General features: G+C 44.9%; 1 protein-coding gene across 3 annotated transcripts in view; it reads right to left on the minus strand.

Annotated features, from left to right (window-relative positions):
* Positions 1-1,307: 1,307 nt before the first annotated feature.
* Positions 1,308-23,086, minus strand: part of zfhx3b (zinc finger homeobox 3b) — a 134,498-nt gene continuing 112,719 nt past the window's right edge. For all 3 annotated transcript variants that reach the window (XM_076024354.1, XM_076024338.1, XM_076024347.1), the window contains exons 7-11: positions 17,034-17,173; positions 16,200-16,400; positions 13,148-13,271; positions 7,158-12,698; positions 1,308-6,879 (exon numbers count right to left, since the gene is read on the minus strand). In XM_076024354.1, coding sequence (XP_075880469.1) covers positions 5,147-6,879; positions 7,158-12,698; positions 13,148-13,271; positions 16,200-16,400; positions 17,034-17,173 — 7,739 coding nt within the window. In that variant the 3' untranslated portion in view covers positions 1,308-5,146. The remainder of the gene's footprint in view (positions 6,880-7,157; positions 12,699-13,147; positions 13,272-16,199; positions 16,401-17,033; positions 17,174-23,086) is intronic.

The raw sequence follows: 23,086 nt of genomic DNA on the forward strand, positions 1-23,086 counted from the left end.
CTGTGCACCACCAGGTCTGATTAAGATTAGCAGCTTGCAGTCGCCAAACACAAATAAGCAACAATTAATGAAGTCTGTCTGGCATAAACCCACGCTCCAATCAGATTAAATCATGATCACTGCGTAAATCCATTAAACGAGATAAATATGTCATTTTTTCCCACTCCCTCCACATGCTGAGAACTGTAAGTCATCAACTTTCACACACAAAGACAAGCCAGAACCACTGCAACATATGCTCATACTTTTTTTTAATGTATCACAATGAGCAAGAAACATACTTGATGAAATATTTTCAAAGGAGTATATTCAATTACCATCTACAATCAACTTAACTAGGACAACAAGGTTTTGTGACAAAAGTTTCTTTAAAAGTCTGAAGTTCCATGTGGTTGTATGTATGTTAGTTTCCATGTAATTTGGTACAGTTTGGAAATCTTCATCATATAATTACAGTAACAAAAAAGCTAACAAGACTACAGTATAGAAAAGACATCAAGAACAACATTTTTGGTTTAACTTGCTCTTTTTTGTACATTGCAAGGCTGTTTTTTTCTACCCTCAGATGGGCTGCCTGGAGCCACAGAGCCATGCTTATGAGGCTCAAAGGAGGAGTAAGTCAAGGAAAAACAAAAAGAAAACTAAAAGCGTTAAAAAGACATTGTGGCACCAGAAGTCACAAAAGGAACAGAGAGCTCCAAGTAACAGTTCATCTTTGAAATTGGAGCAAATGGTTGTTTGGTTGTTAGTTTGGTTGTTTATTTTGGTTATTACGCTTTTTTTTTTTTTTTAAGTGTAACTGCCTCCTTAAAAGCCCGTCCCCTCCTTCTGTTATTCATTTCTCCTCTATAGATAATGTAATCAACAGAGGGGGGGAGGCGCCATTCCACTGGAGAGCTTCACTTGTCAAGCCGAGACAAGTGTAAGGAAATGAAACGGGTAGCGACGTGAACTTGGAGAAATGGAGCAAGCATCTCTGTCCGTCCCGTCCGAAAATCTGGAGACTGTCCGTCAAAAAGCAGAAGCAGAGGCAGGGCTCGAGAAAGAAAGAGACAGACAGAAAGGAGAAGGAGGCAGCTGGAGCCACTTAAAGTTCGTTTTTCATCTGAGGACTCTCCTCTCCGTCGCACGTGTCCATTGGTTCGAGGGTCCATTCCCATTGCAGAGTTGTCAGTAATCAAATAAGGAGGTGGTTTTTAAAGCTGTTTTGAGCCTGACTTTGGCTCCCATGCCCAGTTTTGGTGTGCCCGCAGCCTCTCGTGTCCTCCTAAAGAGCTCTCCAAAGGTTTCCCAGAGTCTTTTTATTCCCCCGTTCCTTCTTCATTTCAAAAACAAAAAAGAAAGCTGATGTCTTGTTTTTAAATATATCTATATCTGTATACAGGTACATGTTCATTTTCACAGTGGGCAAAAGATGACCTTTTACAGCAAAACCTTGTCTTTATCGCTCTCTTTGCAAATGTCCATTAAAATCAAGTATCCCAATGTAAGCTGGTGGACCATAATATCCACAGTAGCGTTTGTGCCACAATAAAATATACATGTTTCTGGGGCACCGCTTTCACGTTGTTGTTGTTTTTTTTCTTTTTCCAACTGCATAAAGCTTTGGCCACATCCTCCAACTCAATCAAAGGTAAAACTGCTCAGTGCTTCGGTTTATTCATTTACATTTCTAATTCTTAATTTTCAATTTCAAATTTCAATAATTCATAATCCATCTCTGTGGTTCAGGTTGTTTTGGTGTGAAACGTATGCAAATAATAATAATAATAATAATAATAATAATAATAATAATAATAATAAAGGCAAAGAAGGGAAAACAAATTGATGCTGGCTCTTAAACACACACACACACAAAAAATACAGGCATTCCAACACACATACAGACACAGTCCAAGCTGTCTGAATCTGACGTAGAGACCTCAACTTTGTCACCACAAGAGCCAAGAAGATTACACTTTGGAAATAAGAGCGCGGTCATTGAGACAACGAATGTAACGAACATCGTCACACCATAACGGCTAGGCCATTCTTCTTTTTCTTTGTTTTCTCAATTTCAGCAATTCAAATTAAAGCTAGTGTTAATTTATGATAAAAGGTAATATACAGAAAAAATACAAATACTTAACAAGAAAATAACAATACATTGTCTTAAAACCAAAATAAAGAAAACATACTTTGAAAAAAAAAACAAAACTGTACAACTTAAAATTAAGAAAGTACATGACAGTATTTTTAGGGTTCGGGACAAAGCACACCTGTAAGATCAAATCTCCTGGCTTTCAATAGCATGCTGCGGTTTTAACACTAAATCACAACTGTCAGCAAGATGAAGCGCTTTGGCTTTACAATAGTGGCCAAAAAGTAGTTCTTTACCAACTTAAATACGCCCTGGTTTTGGTAAAAAAAAAAAGAAAAAAAAACAGAAGGAAGGAAAAATAAATCATTGGATCATCAGCGAAGGGTGGGATTACCTAACCTGTGCTCATCCATTTCCATTGCAACAGAATGTAGGGGGTGACCTCTTTGGGAATGACTATCCAAATCAAGGGACATCTCCAAAAATAATGCGGAAAGACAACAGAAAGAAACATAGAACACAAGGTATAATGCTTTGGAATGAAGATGTCCCTCGAGAACCTGCAATCTCTGTGTGGACGTGGCACCCTGCAGACACGTGGGACAAGACACCGGCGGATTTCCCAGGAAGGGGGACAACACCTCAGCAAAGCAACCATCATATATCCCTCTGAGACTGTTTGAGTGTTGACTGACATAAATGTTACTAAACCTATGAGACACATCAGTACCAGATGTATTATATACATTTTTGGTAACCAATATTACTTGCTTAACAAGTGAGCAACAACCTTCACTGGATGGAGGGATTTCAGCAATGTTCCATGCCAGCACACAACAACAACAACAACAACATGGAGGACGCTCCGTACAGCGACCCATGATGCAAAAAACGTACACAAATATTTAGTCAGTCACTTAAATGAGAGAAAAATAGATTGTGACAATTAAAAGCAATCAAATGAAACATGATCAGTCCTTGCTTAAGAAAGAAAAAAAAAAATCCATTGTGTTATTTGGAATGCACTGTTCTTTACAAACGTTATAGATCATTGGCTTTAAACATCGGTCTGTTCAAAAAGAAAATCGGCAAAATGTCCTTTGAAACATTTATTCACAGTCTTCAAAGTTCCGTTTTTGCAACAAGAAAAAAAAAAGGTGTTGCAGAGGCAAGAAATTGGTTTATTGTTTGTTTTAGTTAAAGCTTAGCCAAAAGCAAAATGAGCATGCATCTAGTACTCTTTTTTTTTCTTTCAAAATTCTACATTAGCAGCAAAACGTATGTCCTTGAAGACCAGACCTTATACATTTTCTTAAAAAAAAAAAAATAAAAAAAAAAATGGACATTTGAGTGCGAAAAAAGAGTCAAACAAAGATCAATAACCTCTATCTTACAAACTGCAATGGCTCTGTAACGGTGCTACTCCACAATGCAAGGACAAGGGCCCTTTTTGGTTTTTGGTATTTACGTAAAAAAGCCACCTGCTTGCTTGCCAAGAAGCAAAATCGGCAACTCTGATGCGTACTCCTTTATCTTTTAAAACTTTGTTTTCTTTCCTCTAAAAACAGCAACAAATTCTCAAGTATAAAGAAGCCTCTTTTCTCTTATTTATGCACCAATGGTGAAAGTGTTTTGTCTTTGGATTTTCTTTTTGTCTTAAAGCGTGAGAATTATTATTAGTATTCTTTTTTTCATTTTTCATTTATGACAAAAAAAATGTAAAAATAAAATAAAGGCTGTAGCCAAACTACACAACGAACAGAAGGCCTGTCTTGTAGTATAAATCTCTACAAACAGGAGAGCAGAGAGGGATAAGTGCGCACAGGGGACAAGAAGAGTGAGAAATATGAGTTAGACAGTGATAAGTGCACAAAGGTAAAACAAACTTAAATAAAATTAAACTTTCAATATGTCACTCAGGAACTTTTCTGTCAGGGGGGCATTTGGGTGTCTGCTTTCCAAGAAGCTTAGAAAAACACAGAAATAAAGTTGAGACAAATTATTTGTCCATAATCTAGGCTACCGGAATGACCTGGACAACATCAAATGAAGCCTTTTAAAGTTTGACATTACAAAAGCTAAATGTACACAACGTTTTTTTTTTTTTCTTTTCACCTACCATACGGTTTAAATTCATGTCCAATGCAACAATCTACTTAACACCAAAAATGTCCATATCTATTATAAATACAGAAGGTTGTTTTTTTCATCAGCTGTTTTTATCGCCCATTACTGTCTGCAATACTCTCCAACTCAGTATGACAGGATTGTGATCCCCCTTTTTCAATGGATTAAAATTGGCAACCCTTTTTGAATGCCCAGAAATAAAATGCCTTTTGTTAAGTTTAATTAAACCTAAAACCTTTTCAGAATAAAATTAGAATCAAGTTAAAAAATAAAAAAACGCTCATCTTCCGTTGGAAATAAAAGCGAAAACATGGATTTCTGTAACGAAAACATTTGTGAGCCGTTGACCTGAGAATAAAATAGACATTACATTATTTTTTCACTTTTGTAAGCCATTGGTATCTGAATGCTTAAATAGCAAGAAAACTGAAAGACTATTCTCCCATACAGTACATACTGGCTTTTTCCGACTGTGCTATTAAGTAGAAATTATTACAAAACAAAGGGACAGCTTGTTGACACGGATCTCTTCAAAAGGGTTCTTGGGCCATTTGTCAACGTCGCGGCAGTCCATTGCCATACAGTACAGCATTCCTTTACTACCACTTGGAACAAAACTGCAGTGATCTTTTCTATTCTCATATATTAGTATGCATGTAAATCAGTTCAGTAAAAAAAAAATGGAAAAACAAACGATAAAACAACAAAAAAGGAACGAAAACCAGCATGTTGATATGGGAAAACAATCCACTAACATTTAAATTTTTGGTTACAAGCTTTGGAATTGCAGTTAGTCTTTACACATCTTTTTTTCTGAAATTGGTTTGTATACTTTTAATGTATTTTTAACATTGCTGCTTTTTATGTTTTTTTCCCCATTTGTGATTTTTTTTTGTCTTTTTGGTATTTTTTAAATATTGTCCATCACTGAAAGCTCTTTTACAATCTGATGGAGTCTGTTCCTACACTAGCAAGGTTACTACTACAACTACTACTGTCTTTGACAAAGCCAGGCTGCTGCGGCTCCTCCGCCGTCCTGCCTAGCCTGTCCGCTGACTTCTGACTGCTGTCAGAGTCAGACTCGTCAGTAAAGACGTCTGTTGGTATCGAGGTCTGAACTCCTGAGGTGCTCAATGAACTTGAGGTAACCGTTGAAGGTGAGGACATTGGAGGAAAAGAGGAGGAAGAAGACGGGGGACTGGCATTGGGCTTCCCAGCTAAAGCTCTGGAGAAAGGGGCCTGGGGCCATGATTTGCCGGCAGCTGTGGTGTTGAGTGGGGTTGAAGAGGAGGAGCACAGCGAGGTGGAGACAGCAGAGGATGGCATGGTGGCTGATGTTGTTGGCGGGGGAGGAGGGCTGCTGATGGGATGAGTGGCAGACTGCGAGGTAGATGCGGTGTTAGGATTGGGGAAGCAGGCTGAAGAGTGAGGTAATAAACTAGTAGCGTGCTCTTTGGCATTTCTGGCAGATCGCTTGATTGTTCTGTGTTTGTGCAATGCCGATTCCAGGTGTTGACTGAGTGCTTTCTCCCCATCCAACGTAGTGTCACAAGCCAGGCAGTCATAGAGACTTCCAGCCCCTGCACCTACGCCACCGGGGACACGCAGCAACATCTCTTGCAGGTTTGCCACAGACTGACCGAAAAAACAGTTAGATTTTAGGTGGGTAATAGCCGCCTCTTCCTTGGTGAAAACCGCTTGACACTTGCGGCATGCCAGTTTGTACTGCACCTTGGGGACGATGTACTGATCTAAATGGGGCTCCGCAGCTTTGCCATCCATTTCCTTTTGCTCAGCAGGTAACTTGTTATGGGTGGAAGAGGAGGAGGAAGTTGGGGGTTCATTGTGGGCATTGCCCTTCTGCTCCTCTTTTTTCACCAGATCTTTGGCAGATTCTTTGCGATCCCCCAAGGTCTGTGGGGGAACTGGGGTTTGGCTTGCCTTGGGTTGCTGGATCTGTTGAAGCTGCCGCTGCTGCTGCTGTAGTGCCTCTTGCAAACTCTGCTGATATTGCTGGTAATGCTGCAGCAGGGATCCCGGAGACAGGCCCATCAGTGCTTGTGACAATGCTGGGTTGTAAGGGAAGAGACTTTCCATACCATACATGGGCTGAAGGTATCCGCCTTGGAGAGCCCCGGGGATCTGGGGGGTGTAATATGGGGAAAAGCCAGGCATAAAGTAGGGCAGAAACTGGTTTGTAAGGAGAGCTGTGGGATCTGACGCCAAAGCAGCTTGCAGAGCCTGGAGTTGGGCAGGGTCTACCACATATTCCATGCCAGGAGTGGGCATAGATGTGGCAGGTACTGCCGTGTCTGGTCTTTCCTTCTTGGCACTGGCAGCAGAAGTGGAAGGAGCAGGTGTACTCCCAGTGGAAGATGGGGTTGGGGGCTTCTCTGTCTTTTCCTTTGGCTTCTCCTTTTCTTTAACCCTCTCAGCACCACATTCTTTCTGGGATTCAGGCCGGGAGCCAGACTGGGTTGTTGAAGGAGTGGAGTTGGATGTGGAGGTGGGGCTTGAGTGGGAAGTGGATGTGTTGGTCTGGCCTGAGGTGGATGCGGCCAAGGATGACGAGGAGGGAGTCTTGTTGGGCAATCCGGATGTGGGTAGGCTAGGTGAGGGAACACTGGCACCTGGCATGTTCAGGAGGTTTGAAGGTTTTGGAGGAGTTAAAGCTGGAAATATATCAAGCACAGACAAAACATAATGAATTATTTTTCAAACAATTTTATCATTTAAATTTTTAATCAACTAATAAACATTTTTAATGTCTTTGTCTAGTCAAATCCATTCCAGTGAATTACTTTTTTTGTAAACTGTCAATAGACCGCAAAGTTTTGCTACATATTTAAAACAAAGTTGCTGAAGTGAAAAAAATCAATACTATACTGTCTTATTGTAATGTCTACAAATTATATACCATTTGTCACAAGCCCATCAGTGAATAACATACCTGAATTAGATGAGTTAAAGCTCGAGATTGAGGGGCTACCGACCCCTGGTAACAGGACAGGTGGAATGCCTTGTAGGTTTGTATAGGCGGACTGGAGGTTCAGAGCCTGCATTGCGGGGTTGTCAAACATCCCCTGCTGCTGCATGGCCTGCTGTTGTGCCAGTCCCAAAACTTCATTGGCCTTCTTGATGCGATCCATCTCTTGCTGGGCCATTAGCTGGCGAACAGTGGCTGGGTCAAAGTATTCTTTTTCTTTATCAATCTGGCAGCCAATGGTATCTTTCACCTTAGAGATGTGTTGCTGAGAGAAAATGTGATCACGAACTGAGAGGCGTGCACTGTACTTCACACCGCACAAAGTGCATTCGGTCTTAGGTCCCTCGTAGGACGTTTGATTTATTCCAAAGTGCTTGGCCATGTTGAGCTTTGCCTTTTTCTCCTTGGCGCGGGCATTTTGAAACCACACCTGAACCACTCGCTTTGGAAGTCCAATGTCATTGCCGAGTACCTCACATTCCAGCATGGTGGGAGTCCTGTAGTCATTAAAGCAAGACTTCAGTACTTTCAGCTGGAGGTTAGTCATCTGGGTTCGGAAGCGCTTTTGGCCTGGTCGATCTGAGCCATCAAGGCTCCTGTTACCTGAGGCTCCGGGACTCGGGGAGCAAGGGTCAGCAAGGCTTGAAGTCTCACTGTGGTCGATCAAAAGTTCATTTTCATAGTCCTTAGCATAATAGCTTGTCGCAGGGCTTACAAGTCCTGAGGACATCTGATCGTCATTTTCCAGTAGAGGCATCAAGGCCCCAGACTTGGACAGGTAATCACTGCTTTGGCTGTGCTTCGCCTCAGCACTGTCATTATCAGCATTGGCCTCATCACCTGTGGTTGTGTCTGTGATGGCAGTGTTCACAGAGGAACAGTCGTCATTATCCAGTTTGCTTTGATCAAAGCTAAGGTTCACAGAGGACATGCTAGCCATGGCAGGCTCAAAGTCTTCTATCCCCTCCACTTTGATCGACGAAGGGCTCAATAGTGCCCTAGGAGACAAATCCATACTTTTGTTCACAGGTGACATGGAGGAGCTTTGCCCATCATTGTTTGCTTGGGGCAGTTGGGGAAAAACTGACGTCTCCAAAGCATCCATTTTTAGGAGCATACCTTCTTGTTCAGGTAACATGCCAGCAAGAGTCAAATTGTATCCAGCCCGTTTGGCTTCGTGCCAGTGACGAGAGCGAATGTGTGCCTCAAGGGCAGTTTTCGCTTTGAAAAGAGCACGGCAAAAAGGGCATCGGCGATGAGCTTGAGCTGGCCCAACCGCTCTGAATTGGCCTTTTCTCTCTCTGGCTCTGGTATTTTGAAACCAGACTTGAACTACTCTCTTTTTCAAACCCACCTCATGAGCAATGTGGTCGAGCATTTTGCGTGTGGGATTTGAATCTAATAAATACTTTTGATAGAGAATTTCTAGCTGCTCTGGTGTGATGGTGGTTCTCAGTCGCTTGTCTCTCTGCGGCTCTTCTCCGCTGTTGGTGCTGTCGTTCTCTCCAGGGCTCGTGCCAGCTTTCTCCTCCAACTTTCTCTTCAAGGAGTTCATGGTCGAGGTGGGGGTGGATGGAGAGGTGGCAGAGCTGCTGGGGATCTGAGGCATTGCCCCAGAGAGTAACTGACTTGCCAGGAGGGGATTGCTAGGATCAAACAGCATGAAAGGCATGTCAATTGGACGGTCAAGGAACTGCGGGTGAATAAATTGGTTTTGCACTGAAAGGAAGTGTAATTGCTGGTGCTCCTGCCAATGCTCGAAAGAAGGGAAACCAATCTTGCACTGCTCACACTGGTACGGGATCATCTGTTGTGCCAGTTGCTGTGTGGCAGAGGTTAGGTGTGTGTTGAGACTCATGTGAGAGCTTTGAGATGGGGCCTGGCTAGTTTGAGAGGCCGAGGGACCACACTGTTGTTGCTGCTGAGAGAAGGAGGGAGAAGAACGCTTGGACTTGGATATGGACTGAATCTTTTCTTCTCTCTGCATTCTGTGATGTTGTCCCTCAGACTGAGGCTGATGCACATTTTCCTGCTTCACAGATGTTTGGTTTTCTCTCGGACCATTCGATGCTTCTGGTAATTGCTTAGGCTTCTCATCATAGAGGCTTGAGCTGGTTGCTGGTGAGGCCTCCTCTTTCTCTGCAGATGGAGGATGCGAGAATGCTGACGAAGATGGTGGGAGAGGGCAGAGGCTGGAAGAGGAGGGCATTGGAGTGTGACAGGAAGACCCAGATGGAGTGTAACATTCATTGGAGAGATCTAGGGAATCCTCATTCTGGCTATCATACTGTCCATCCTCATCTTCATCTTTATAACACAGTTTCTTTTGGTGTTTTATAAGATCAAATATACGCTGGAAAACGAGGCTGCATTTTTTGCACTGGTAGTTCAGATTGGATGTACGAATGTAGCGATCATTTGAGAACTCTCGTCTCTCCCCTTCTTTTGCTCCCTCACCCTGATTCTCATAGTTTTTCCTTGCCTTTTGACGGGCATTTTGGAACCACACAACAATCACACGTGTGGGAAGGCCCAGGAGATTGGACAACTGCTCAAATTCATCATCTTTAGGGTAAGCGTTGGCATCAAAGAAGTCTTGCAGCACCCTTAACTGGTAGTCAGTAAACCTAGTCCTGGATGATCTCTTACTTCCATAGTACTCATGTTTCGGTGGTTCAGGAGAAGGAGGTTTGGAGTCAATTTTCACCTCCTCTAGAGTCGTCGTTGGTGGATTATTAAAATTATACGGTGAATCTTTGTTGCGCTGGCGCTCTTTGAAGAGGGTGTTCCTAAACCAGTGCTTTATAACTTTTTGTGGCAGTCCTGACTTGTCAGCCATCTCTTTGATTTGGTCCTCATTTGGAGAATTGTTGATGTCAAAGTACTGTCGTAGGACCCTCAGCTGGTCATCTGTGATGCGTGTCCGTGGCCTCTTGTTCTGCTGTTGCTGCAGCATGGCTGGTGTGAGCTGTTGCTGATAAAGTTGGGCCAGATCAGAGGCCAGGCTTGGCTCAACGGTCGACAGCTGGGGAGGCAACTGGGAGGGCAAGGACTGGAGAGACATAGGTTGCATCATGAGTGGCGAGAAGAGGGGCAAATCCATTGGCATTGTGATTTGTGCCATGGAGACTTGTGGCTGTGGGTTAGGCACAGTCGGAGGTGTAAGTGAAGCAGCAGAGACGGGAATATTGGGTGTAGGAGCTCTTTGGGGTGGAGGAGGAGGCGGTGGAGGTGGGGGAGGGGGTGGTGGAGGAGCTGGAGCAGCCTCTGGTGTAGGGGGTCTCAGTGGATAGAGTTTATCATAATGCTCTCTGTATTCCTTGGCAAATCTCTCAAGGGACCGGAATGGAAAGAAAGCCTGGTGGATATGCTCCTGGTGACTCTTTAGAATCAGTATGTTTGAAAACAGCTTGCCACAGGCTTCACATTCCAGTTTCTCTAATCCCTCAATGGGGTCCACCACTCTTGTTATCCCACCTGGACCACTTGATCCTGTCGGTCCAGCTGTCTTTTTCTGAGCTTTCTGTTTATTTTCATTGTACTGAATTACTAACTCAAACCCAAAGTTTTCCAGTAGGGCTTTAGTTGCATTTCCTCGAGCATCTGAAGCGATCCTTGGTGGAGGCAGGCCCGTATCGTGGTTTATGTTTATTGAGATATGCTGGATGTCCTTCTTTTCTTTAGGCTTGGTTTCTGTATCCATGTTTACACAATCCTCATTTTTATCAGTTGTGTCCTTCTCCCTGTGGCTGTCACTGTCTTTATCATTCTGCACAGAGGGCGATCTCCGCTTCCTCTCAGCATGTTGGAGAAGTGAGGCACTCTGCTGCAGCAAAGTCATCTGCCCATGAGTCTGGGAGTGAGACTGTTGCTGTTGCTGTTGCTGCTGTTGCTGCTGCTGCTGCTGCTGCTGCTGCTGCTGCTGTTGATGTTGCTGAAGATGGTGGTGCATTAACTGCTGCTGCAAGCAACTCTGCTGGGCGGAGTTTTTTAGGTCTTCCAGCAATGAGGAGGTAGAGGATCCTGCTAGTCCAAGTGAGGTACTCAGGCTGAGCTCTGGGTTCAGCTGAAACTCTGCACCGGGAATGTAGAAGGGGAACAGCAGCTGCTGCTGTTGCAGGGGGAGCAGTGCATCAGTTGTCATTGGGAAGTGCTGCAGAAGTGCTGGGTTGAACAGCTGTGACTGTAAAATAGCAGCCTGCTGCTGGAGCTCCTGCTGTAGATGAGCCTGAGCTTGAGCCTGAGCTTGGGCCAATTGTTGCTGTTGTTGCTGAAGCTGTTGCTGCCCCCTTGCAGAAAGCATGTCTGTAAATTTGGACTTTTTCATTTCATGGTTCTCAGACGGTGAGGAACGGCAGCTCATGGAAGAATTTCCAAGGCTGTCAATCATATGAGTCTGGCTCATGTGATTTCCCCCAAGAATACTCTGAGCACTTTGAGACCCAGAAGAACTGTGGTTGCTTGAGCTTGTGGTGGAATTGCTGGCCGGGGTGGGACTGGATGTTGAAGTGGTGTTGCTGGATCCTCCACTACTTAATCCAGTAGCACTAGCAGAGCTTGTTGTTATCCCTCCTGCTGCTTCAAGTTTGGCAGCCCTGGCTTTGGTCTGGTGTAGAACAGAGCGCATGTGGATCTCCAGGGTAGAACTCTGGCTGTATGCCACATTACAAGTGCTGCACTTGAACGGCTTGTTGTCAGGGCTGCTGGTCGGCTCTGGCTGGCCAGTGGTGGACTCTTGAAGAGCCCTTTTCACTTTGTGAAGGTGGGACACAGAATTGTAGTGGACTAGAAGAATATTCTTCTGCGTGAAGGATTCTTTGCAGACAGTGCACTTAAAAGGACGCGATGGATCCAAGAACTTCTCCATGGTAAAGTTCGGGCCCTTTCTGAATGGCAGAGCTCGTTTAGGCTCAGACCCGGAATCCTCCAGCAGTGAGCCAGAGTCACTGCCTGTCGGACTTTGTTTATCCTCGGGGTCACTTTCATCTCCTTCTTTGTCATCTTCTCCCAGGCTTCCTGGGTCCTCACCAAGGGACTGGTCACCCATTACCATGATGTCACCGTTCATTAACAGGCCCCCATAGAGCTGCTGAATGTCAGCTTCGCTCAGCTCCAGGTGGCTGGTTTCTAAATGTTTCTTCAAGGCCTGTAGTGTTCTGAAGCTTCGCTGGCAGAGGCAGCACATGGTGGCTGCCCTGATCACATGGTACTGAGAGTGGAGCTGCAGCTTCTCCACAGTCTTGAACGCCAGGCTGCACTGGTTGCAGCGGTACTTGTAGACATGGCGATCTGAGACGGGCAGTTGGGGCCTTTTGTTGTGGACCTCATTGAAGTGCATTTGGAGGGAGTTGGAGGACTTGAAGACTTGATTGCAACCTTTCTTCCAACACAGGAATCCAGTCGCATCATCCCTCTCTAATTGTTGATCTTCCAGAGGGGATTTGCGAGCTTCAGCAACGTCTGTTGGGAGTGACACACCCTTCTCTGGATCAGTATCTGATGCATCTGTGAATAAATAAGCCAAAAGACGACAGGAATGCGTTAGGTGTGAGCATTTGCAAAGTTACATATTTTCACAGTTGAGTCGACAAAGGCAGTAACTGATTCATTGTGTTATTGTGCTTATGAAGTCTGAGAAAAAAAGACGCACAAAGGCTGGTGAATAACAATTTGTCATTCATATTCTCCTTTTGTTTAGCTCCATCTCCACAAGCCAGAATGCAGAAAGAAGAAAGAAACATTTTTTTATTTAAATACAAGAATAAACCAACCTATTCTTAAACTGCCTTATTAAAACTGAGCCAGTGTGTGCATTAACAGTTTATACATATTTTTCTGAAACATTTAACTGCATTCAGTCATAAATATCAAGTGTGATAATTCTCTGTTATGACAACCTGTATGGACAAGAAAAAAAAAAAAATCTGTTTTGTATGTTGCAGTCAGATACTGACCAGCTTGTTTCTTTGTATCTTCAGAGCTGGAGTTGGCTGTGGCGTGGGGGGTGCTCTGGGACTCTCGCTCTGGACTAGGGACAGGTATAAACATGCTTGCAGGCAGCGCTTCATTTGTCGATACCTGAAAGGAGAAAAAAAAGAAGAAAAAAGTTAGGAAGAACTGCAGGTATGAATGTATAATGCACTGATAATAACTGACACAACATTAAGACAGTACAGTTGTTTTTTTTGAATCCAAAAATGACACACTTCCTATCTTTATTTCTAACCCTACCACGTTTCTTTCACCGTGTTCCGCAAGTCAGAACATTCAGTCATTAACGGCTCCCAAGTTATCCGTAGGAAAGGGGTGAAACTGGGTGAAACTGGGTGAGACTGAGAGATAAGGCACTCTCTTCTTCACCCCTCATCTCACAAAAACAGTGATGAGCCTCACTCTGCGAGCTGCATTGCAAATCACATCAGCACACCACATCTCCCCTCGTGTCGTCTGTTTTGCTGCTGAAGATCAGTTTTAAGACACTTTTCACCTTTTGCTTTCAGCTTAAAGACTTACAGATTGTTCTTTCAAGTATTAAAAAAAAAAACCCCAAAGAAACTGGTAACTGCGATTTCTCTGAATCTGATTCTGAATGGGAACTTTTATCTTTTCCCTTTTTACTCTGCTTCTCCCCAGAGTTTACCTCTCGTCAGTCTACAGTGTAAGTCACATGAAAGAAATGTTCAAATTAAAGGAATGAAGTACTTAATAGCTATTATATATATATATGTAAAGTTCAAATTCGAAAAAAATAAAAAATATGAATTTGTCATATCTACATTAAAGATTTGTACCTTGACGGAAGAGATTGGCGCTTCAGCACCAAAATAAATTGCTAATATCCCTCGAAAACAGGGAGAGTGAGACTAAAGTGCCTCCTTTCAAAATCCAAACAGAGCAGAATTATCAGCAAATACTAGAACTTTACAGCTTGAGTGGAACAGTTAACTATTACACCATGCTATCACATGTCAGGCCAAAAAAAAAAAAAGTGTCTCATTGCCATTTTTATCGGGTAACCAACATCCAAAAGAAAAACATTTAAATTAAGACATGGGCTGTTTTGTAGACAGCCGCTTCTTTAGGCGATAACTGAAAGGAGCCGAATGTCCCAAGGTCAATTTTAATTTGGTCTCCCTAATTGGCAAACACAGTTCAAAATGCTCATCATCCAGCCAGACGTAGAATTAATGAAGCACAATTATTATCATTATGCCTATCACACAGGGACGGAAAATTATAGCTTAAGAAGGAGGAGGGGGGGGGGACACCAGTGCATGTGGCCTTGCCATGTAAAATACATACTCTCTTGTGCACACAGCACGAGACAAAGACGCATGAGAGACACGGGCGGCGAAGGGGAGGAGAGGGAGGATGGCGGCTGGAAGAGTGGAGTCATCATCATGCACGTCGGCCAAGAAATAAAAGTCACCTGTTTTAGAATTAATTAGCCTTCTCTCCTTAGACATATGAAAAGGATAAAGTACCTTTCCATCTACGTTCCCCGGTTATAAAAAGGTGCTGGCTTTAATGTGTGTTATATTACCTCTGTTCTATCATGGCCCCTCTTGTAGTGGCGCAGTACATTACTACCTCTATAAAAGAAATAAATATTGCTGTCTACCGTACTAATGTGCTTGCCATTTACTTTCTAGATGGAGGATGAAGGCGGCGAGGCAGCCGACGGAGCGATGTTTTACTCGGATTGTCCAGTGAGCTATTCCGCTTCACAAATATGAATAGTTTTTTGTATTTGTATGAATACTGATTTGAGGGCAAATAAAGTGCTATTACTACTTGATGAGCAGTAAAGGAAGTGCAATAATTCCGTCGATGTGTTGAAGAGTGCGCCAGTGTATTGCAGTTGATAAAAATCCAGCCTCAGAGTTGAGGGGTCAAAGGCAACGTGGTTAAATTAGCACTTTGTTTGATGCAGAAGTGGAAGTGCATGATGGCGCAACACGGCTAGCGGACAGTCTGGACATAATTGCATTTTTTTTTTCTAATGTGAGTGTGGTTTTGGCCTGATTTCCACTGAGTAATAACATTCCCAGCGCTTTTACTCTCATTTCATCAGGGGAGGAAAAGTCTTCATTAAATTTTGATTAATCTGTGCCACAATTATTTTAACATATTCATAATGAAAGGCTTTGTTTTGACTCACACACAGGTGATCACAGACATGGCAAGAATGCCAATGTGGTAACAAATTGGGAGCAAAGGCACCAACTCATCATGAAATAAATGAATATATTTAAATAAAAAAAGATTACGAGTTCCCCGCCCCAATTGACTGTGATTATAAGAGAGCTGTAAAGAGGCTCTCTGATGATGGACACATTAAAAATAAAAGGAAGCTAAAGCAAAAAATATGCATCAGAAAAAGGCCCAATCACTTCCAATAAGCTGGTGGGACTGCTGTGACAAATAATAGCATTTTTCTTTTGTTCAGTGAATGACTGCATGTTTGGCAGTTTAGCTGACGGAACACAGGGGCTGTTCCCCCAGACGCTCCTCCAGGGTGTGAGAGCCATTAGGAGCCAGTGAGCAACTTCTTTGGCAATGTTTAATTCTTGACCTGACTCAACGACTAGACTATACAGTAAGTGGACATAAAATGCAAGTGCAAATGTGTTGGCCCTACAGAAAGCGCCATACCTCACACACACACACACACACCGTGTGTAAACGGCAGACGAGTGAATGTGGGCCAAAACATATCAACGGCGCTTTTGCACGTATCACAGTATTGCATGCTGTGAATCAAAGTCACGCCCTTGTAAATCTTTTTCCTCCATTCCACCCCTTGACTTGTAGTGTAGCAGTTTGCCTCTTGCACTTCTAACAATATGTTCCTGCCGTTGCCCATCTAGCGGGAAAAAACAAACAAAGACAAAACGCGGCCCGAAACCGTGTGGCTAGTTTGAAAGGGGGGGGGGGGGGGGACGTCTTTGCTGACGCCGCCGTAAAACGCAAAAGAAAAGGGCGAGCGACCTCGGCGGGACTCACAGTGGCAATGAGCTTGTCCACGCAGTCGGGGGCCACGCTGTGGAGGTGCGTGAGGTGGAACTGCAGGTGGATCTTGTTGTTGAGCGTGTCCTGGCACAGCGGGCAGCGTAGCATGGGCTGGACAGAGTGCTGCGTCATCACGTGCATTCTGAGTCGATTCAGGTCCGTGTTGGTGAACTTGCAGTAGGGGCACTGGTACATCTGGACGAAGGGTGGAGACAGCAAAGAGGAGGGAGGGGGAAAGAGAGAGAGAGAGAGGAAGGAAGGAGGGAAGGAGGGAGGGAGGGGGAAAGGGAGGGGAAGAATGAAAAAACAGATTGACAGAGGGTGAGATGGGTGCGGTGCGCTCGGAGGGGCTCGCTTGAAGAGGAGTTGTATATCAGGGAGCCCAGTCGCCCCCCCCCGACCCTCCCCGACACACACACCCTCACCTCCCCACCCGCCCTCCCCCCTCCCCTCGAGCGGGCAGATCCCTCTGATCACATACAACTGTGTAATGCCGAACACCACTGAGTCTTGGCACCCACTTCAAAGTGCTCTCATCTGTCAAATACGATATTGATTTTCCACCTTGGACACAATTAGCGGCGCAACTGCTGCAGAAAGGTTAAAATAATTTTGGAGGAGATTTGAGAAAGGAGCCGGCATTATACCAGAAGGGTGTGCGTAAAAAAACTAAGTAGAAATTATCAGAGGAATATTTTAAATGTCTAACTTTTTTTTTTTTTTTAATTGATGGGTGAATCCGAGGCCTTTAATGAGAGGCTGGTAATTGAGCTTCAGTGGTTTTGGGAACATCTGAAGGCAGCGGTGTGCGTTGTCGGGGTCTCCTACCTGCTCCGCGGCAGAACGCTTCTCAGCAGTCCTGGGACGCTTGGAGGACAGTGGGTTCTCTGAGGTCTCCGAACGCGAAGAAGGCCTTTTGGAGGGGACCGGAGACTCTGGCTGGTGGCGCTCCGAGTGGCTGGACACTGCTGCAGGTACAGAAACACAAAACAAAAGCTTTCATTTTCAACCGTTTTTTCCAGCAGAGCAGCGCTGCGGTATTCAACCCTCTGTTCAGAGCAAACTCCAAAAAACATTCACTTTTTGCATCCTGCTCAAAGCGATGCTTCGCTGGACCTTCCACGTTTTAAAGCCTCCTGGCTGCTACTGAGGTACACAGGCACTGAGATAGCGTTCGTAAATTGTGCATAATATGGGGCCTTCAGGAGTTGGCGAACGGGATTTCAGATGAGGTATTCTATATTGTACCGTCACATAAAGACCCGAGAGGACAACTTGCTTTGCAATGACATTCATTGTTGCGAGAGGTTAACAATCTTCAGCTAGTAATCTTGTTTTATGTAATTATAAAACAAACACTGCAACCTTGACACGAAACGTGAACACATCTGCAGAAAGTCCTCTCCTTTGCTTTTAACTTTTGTAATCATGCAGGAGGATCAGCAGCAACAGCAGCGGGAGATGGCAATGCGTTATCTCGGTCAACAGCCGCAGTCTATATTCATTTTCAGCAGGCCAGTTTAAATGAATCGGGAGCGGCATTGCCTACTTTTTTTTTTTATATTATTTTTTTTCTAATAAACCCAGCAGTGCCGACACTTTGACCCCCGGTCTGGAAAATTCCTCAGCTCGTTCTTTCCTGAAGCAAAGAGAACAGCAGCGAAACTCTCCGTTTCACTGACATGTCTGTTGTATCTGAGCTCTGTTGCACTGCCTTTCTGTGCAAAAATCAAGCGTGGCAGTAATGACAGAAAACCCTTTTGCCAACGGAGCAAATCTCAAAATTCCCTTTAAGCTCGGACGCACAGCAACCCTTCATTTAACTCCAAGGTTTTCAAGACGAATGAAAAATCACGCTCAGACTCAGAGTCAGACTGACGGTTCGTCGTAATGCAGCACATTTACAGTCTGCGTACACGCAACAAGAAAAGGTGACAGTCTTTGAAGACACTATTTCAGTTATTTTCACTTTCACAGTGATCTTGAGCTGGCCAAGCTAAGCGCTAATAGGTTTAGCGCTTAGCTTCCCACAACACAAACAGTGTTGTTGGGATTACTCCATGAGAGTAATCCAACTACTGATTACTGATTAATTGGATTATTGGATAATAAGACATTTTTAGCTAGCAAAACGTTTCAGACTCATTAGTTGATAAAGCAATTATAATATAATTATCAGTTTTGCCACAGTAATCCCGTTACATTACTCGAACGGGATTACTCTACATTTCTACTAAAAAAAAAGTAGTTTAATTACAGTAGTGGATTACTTAGTAATAGATTACGCGCCAACACTGGTTTTCAAACAAAACAGCACAGCTCCCTTTTTCCATCTGTGGGCCAAGGCCTCGCACTTGCAATGGAGCCCATTTGAAGCACACCTGAGTGGGAGTTGGCACACGGCGCCGTATAACACGCCGCTCAGGACGGGGGACTCAAAACAGAGCCAGCGTCCGGGAGGAGGGGCTCGGGCGGCGTCGCGCTCCGTTAGCGGCATGGGGAGAGGACGGCGCAGCGTGTTGGCGGAGCGCTAACAAAACCCATGAAGAGTTAAATTTGGCCTGATTTGTACAGTCCTGGAAGGGGGAAATTTGTGCGGCGGGGCCCTGGGCGGGGAGGGGCAGGCTGGTTTGGCGGGGGGTCAGGTTAAGCGGGGCTGACCACGCTCCTGTTCCAGACATTAAAATGTCAGCTTCAATCAGGACGGGGGCAGCTGAGCTGATTACCCAGTGGGGGACCTGGCTTTGGACGGAGCGGGGCGGCCTGCGAGGTCTCCCAGAGACACTGGGATCAGCCGGGGAGCCCCTATTAGGGTCCAGTCACAGCCAATCCTATTAAACACATCCGCCAATAAACAAAGGGAATGTTAAACAAAAAGAACCTCCCATTCCCTGACATTAAGCTCTCAGTCATGGCACTGTCCGCACCAATTCCTCCTCCTCCTCCTCCTCCTCCTCCTCCTCTTCCCCCTCCTCCTCCTACTGCACTTCACTCCCGCTTCTCCTGCAGCTTCACCTCCACGTTCCTCCTGCTGTTTGTTGGCAATAAAGGGGACGATTCCGGGTCACCAGGTCACTGGACCTAATGTCCACTGACCTACTTCCATTCAACGACAATAACACACATTACGTGAAGACGCATTTGTCCTCCAGCTGGTCAGTTCAAAAGAGAACACAGAAGCCCGAATCAAACGTTCCTCAAAAAACAAACAAACAAACAAACAAAAAAACTGCTTTATTTTTTAAGCACCTGCTTTTCCTGAAATACAGAATAATAATAATGATACAACCAAACAAAGCTGCAATATTTTCTTTTTTTGCAAGGAAAAAAGACTTTGAAGCGGCTCCTACACTGGATACGTACAGCCCGGGATCTAAAGTGTGGATTACACACAAGTGCGTTCTCAGCCTCGGGATTTAACGGGATAAACACCATTGATTTTAAGTGAGGTTCACTTTTGGAATTACTCAATTAGCACCGGAGAGGCGGAACAAGTGGCTGTGGATGCAAAGGCACAAGAGAGCTGTCGTTCACCATCCCAGGGCTATTTCATGTGTCTTTTTGTCTGTGTGAGTGTGAGGGTGAGAGTGTGTGTTTGAGTGAGTGTGACAGAGAGTCAGATAGAGAGAGAGAGAGAGAGAGAGAGAGAGAGAGAGAGAGAGAGAGAGAGAGAGACAGTCGGAAGCTGAGGAGGCGACCCAGCTGCTGTCTTTGTTGTCACGGACTATTATGACTCCATAAATCTAATCAATCGCCTTCTTTTAAGAATCCCACTCCCTGGAACACACAGCAGCACCGTGACTAAACCAAAACTACTGTTCCCCGATTTTCCCCCCCCCCCGCCTTCCTTCCTTGTGCTGGGCGACCAAACCATGACAGAAGTGGGATGGACCTTGTTGTCACGACACACAGTCTGCTCTGATTCTCTCCAAACACATGGAGAGGGTCAGGCGACCGCGGCTCAGGGCGGCCGACGCAAAAAAGACAAAATCTCAGCCGACTTCACTTTGTGCTGCCAGTCGGATGGGCAGCGCTTGTCCCTCCAGCGAGCGGCGCACCGCGGTGACCTTAATCTCCATGTTAGCCTGACCCCCTCTGCATGGTCACTGGACATATTACCCCCTTCACACCAAACCCCCTCTGACAGTTACACAAGGTGGACTTCGGTTTGAAAGCACAAAAGGGAGAGCATAAGTGGAGAGGGGGGCGGGGGGAGAGAAAAAAGGGGCAGGGAGTCAATTAAGTGATTATTAATTCATGCCCCTTTTCCGTAAACCCCGAGCTTTTCTGCTGTCGTGTCCCGTAAGTGAATTGGACTTTGGCACCTCGTCCCACCTCTCATAGCCAGGCTGTTATAGCGGAGCAGCAAAGGGAGTGGATGGGTGTGTGTGTGTGGTGTGTGTGTGTGTGTTTGTGTGTGTGTTGGTTGGTGGTGGGGAGAGGGGGGCGCTGGTCTCTGGAGCAATCACAGCCTAGTTGTGCTTTTAAAGTGGGGCGGCAGCTAGACGGAATGACTGACGCAGCACGGACTGAATTAAGCGGCGCAGGTCGTGGAAATCTTCCAGGAATGTCACAGCGGCAATTAACCTGCGCTGCCCTTGGGAGAGGTTATCCACATTCTGGAGCGCTACAATATGTGAGGATGGAGGGGACTGGGATGGGAGGGGGAATTCCTGCTGTTTTGGACTGGAATTCCACTCTGACAGTGACTGACTGACTGACTGACTGACTGACTGACTGACTGAAGTCTGTCAGCATTTCCTGTCTCCCGTCTGTCGATCTCGGTAAAGTTACACTTTACATTTTCAACGTTGAATTGGGCTGGAAAGTCTCTCTGCAACTTCGGGAGCCTCTTCTCATCGTTCTGAATCTCAGCTGCCGAGACCTGTGTGCCGTCGCCCCTCCAGTGGGAGGAGCTTCGCATTTCCCCTCTGCCCACATCATCTGTAACAACCAAAAACCCCATCCTGGCTCTGCAAACTGGCTGTTGATATACAGTGCAGAGGTGATTTAACTCCCCCATACACTTTTATAATAGAATGCTAACGATGCACTGGTATCCACATTTTTCAGCATTTCTACCTTTTGTGAAAAACTCATTTGCAGCCTCTGTCCCCGGGGCGACGGAGGGCAGCACTTTGTATTTCATCCGGTGTTTCTGCAGTAATTGCGCTGCATTAACTAAAAAGGAAACTGCCAAACTCAAACCTTGAAGAAGAATAAACTTGAAAACGGTTTCTTACTTCGAGACGCAGTAATGAAGCCTTTGCAAGATGGCGACAAGACATGCAAGTTCTGAGGTAAACAAATTGAGAGCGTGTATTAATTAGGCAAAAGCCGTTATCATTATTAACCTCAGAGCCAGCGAGTGGAACAACAGGATGGGTTGCGTTCACCTTTACAGGACGCCCAGAGGCGCTGCGCCGCTGCTTGGCCATTAGCCGCCCCGTGGCAAAACTCATAAACACTGAGCTTTCAGGGAGTTGGCTCGCAAACAAGGACAATTTATGGCCTATTATCTTCAAAGACAAAGGGAATTACAATTGGAGGGATGACAAGCGCTCAAAGGACGTGATTTGAATATGTAAACATCTTTCGCAGCTCCGTCTTTCTGATTTCCGAGGCCGGCCGGGGATTTAAAAGCAATAACAAATCACAAACGCACTGAACGTCGCGAGTAACAAAACATAAGCTTGAATAATTAGATTGTAACTAACCATTAAAGGCTATTTCAACTTTCGCCACGCGTATTATTTGATGTTTGCGCCGTTATATGAAAAGAAAATCCACGACATACGCCGCGTCCGTCTCCCCGGGATGAACAACGCAAAACTCTGACGGCGCAGATTTAAACCCAGTGAGTGTGTGTGTGTGTGTGTGTGTGTGGGGGGGGGGGGTTGGGGGGGTGCAGGCTGCAGTGCCACTGTGCCGAGTCTAGGGGATGCTAATCATCGTGTTGATTTCGCCGACTCGATGCAGCACCGACGGAGTGCAGCCCAGCCTGCGCTCTCCCGTGCACAGACACCAGGATGCGAGTGATACCTGGGTATGAACACACAGTCAGCGGCAGGAGGAGTGCACAGAGGAGTGAGCTCCATCTCCGCCTAAACCTGTTTTTAATGAGGAATCTTTTTAGCTGGTCGGAGAAAAACAAACTGTGTCAAAACCCCAAAAGCGCAGAGGGGGAGGAAAAGAAAAAAAAAAACATGACTAGACACACCTAGATCATTCTTAACATATATTGATCGAGAAGCAGATCAATGAAAGGATGAAAGAAAAAAAAAAAAGAGGAAGAATTTCTCCGAGTCTACAAGGCTACTCGAGCCCAAACCATCGCTGTGTTAATCAAAAACAACACTTCTCACGCAGGTATTCATTCTGAAATACCGTGGAGCTTCATTATGTGGAGCTAAATTGTCTCTGCGCCAATGTTTATACACAAAATAAAAGGGGCAGGGAAGCTGATTTATGCACTATTTGTTTTCACAATAAGAATTAGAAGAAAGTGCAGCAGGAAATGAAATACTCATTTTGAGGCTGCAACCTTGAGGAGTGATACTGAGATTTCCTTATCTCTGAGCGTCTGCCACTACCAGCTAGCAAACACTGACCACAGAGAGTGTAAGTGTGTTGAAATGACAAATATATGAAATATAAAATATTAAACAAAAAATGACCTAGTAGTTATTCTTGACTGTTCCAAGGAAGCAGCCTGACGTCATCTGTTTTTCTCTCTTGTTCTTGAAAGACTGGCACTTCTTGAGAGGTCTCAACATCAGGGAAAAATGAATAAAAATGTACTAAGAGAATATTCCTCATGTCCATCAAAATTGCTAATTACCCTTAAAAACACCGCCATCGTCACCGCCATCATATCTTGT

The sequence above is a fragment of the Nelusetta ayraudi genome, unplaced genomic scaffold, assembly GCF_046127955.1.
Source record: "Nelusetta ayraudi isolate G7.1 ecotype Tasmania unplaced genomic scaffold, CSIRO-AGI_Nayr_v1 ptg000002l, whole genome shotgun sequence".
In the NCBI taxonomy this organism is placed as follows: Eukaryota; Metazoa; Chordata; class Actinopteri; order Tetraodontiformes; family Monacanthidae; genus Nelusetta; species Nelusetta ayraudi.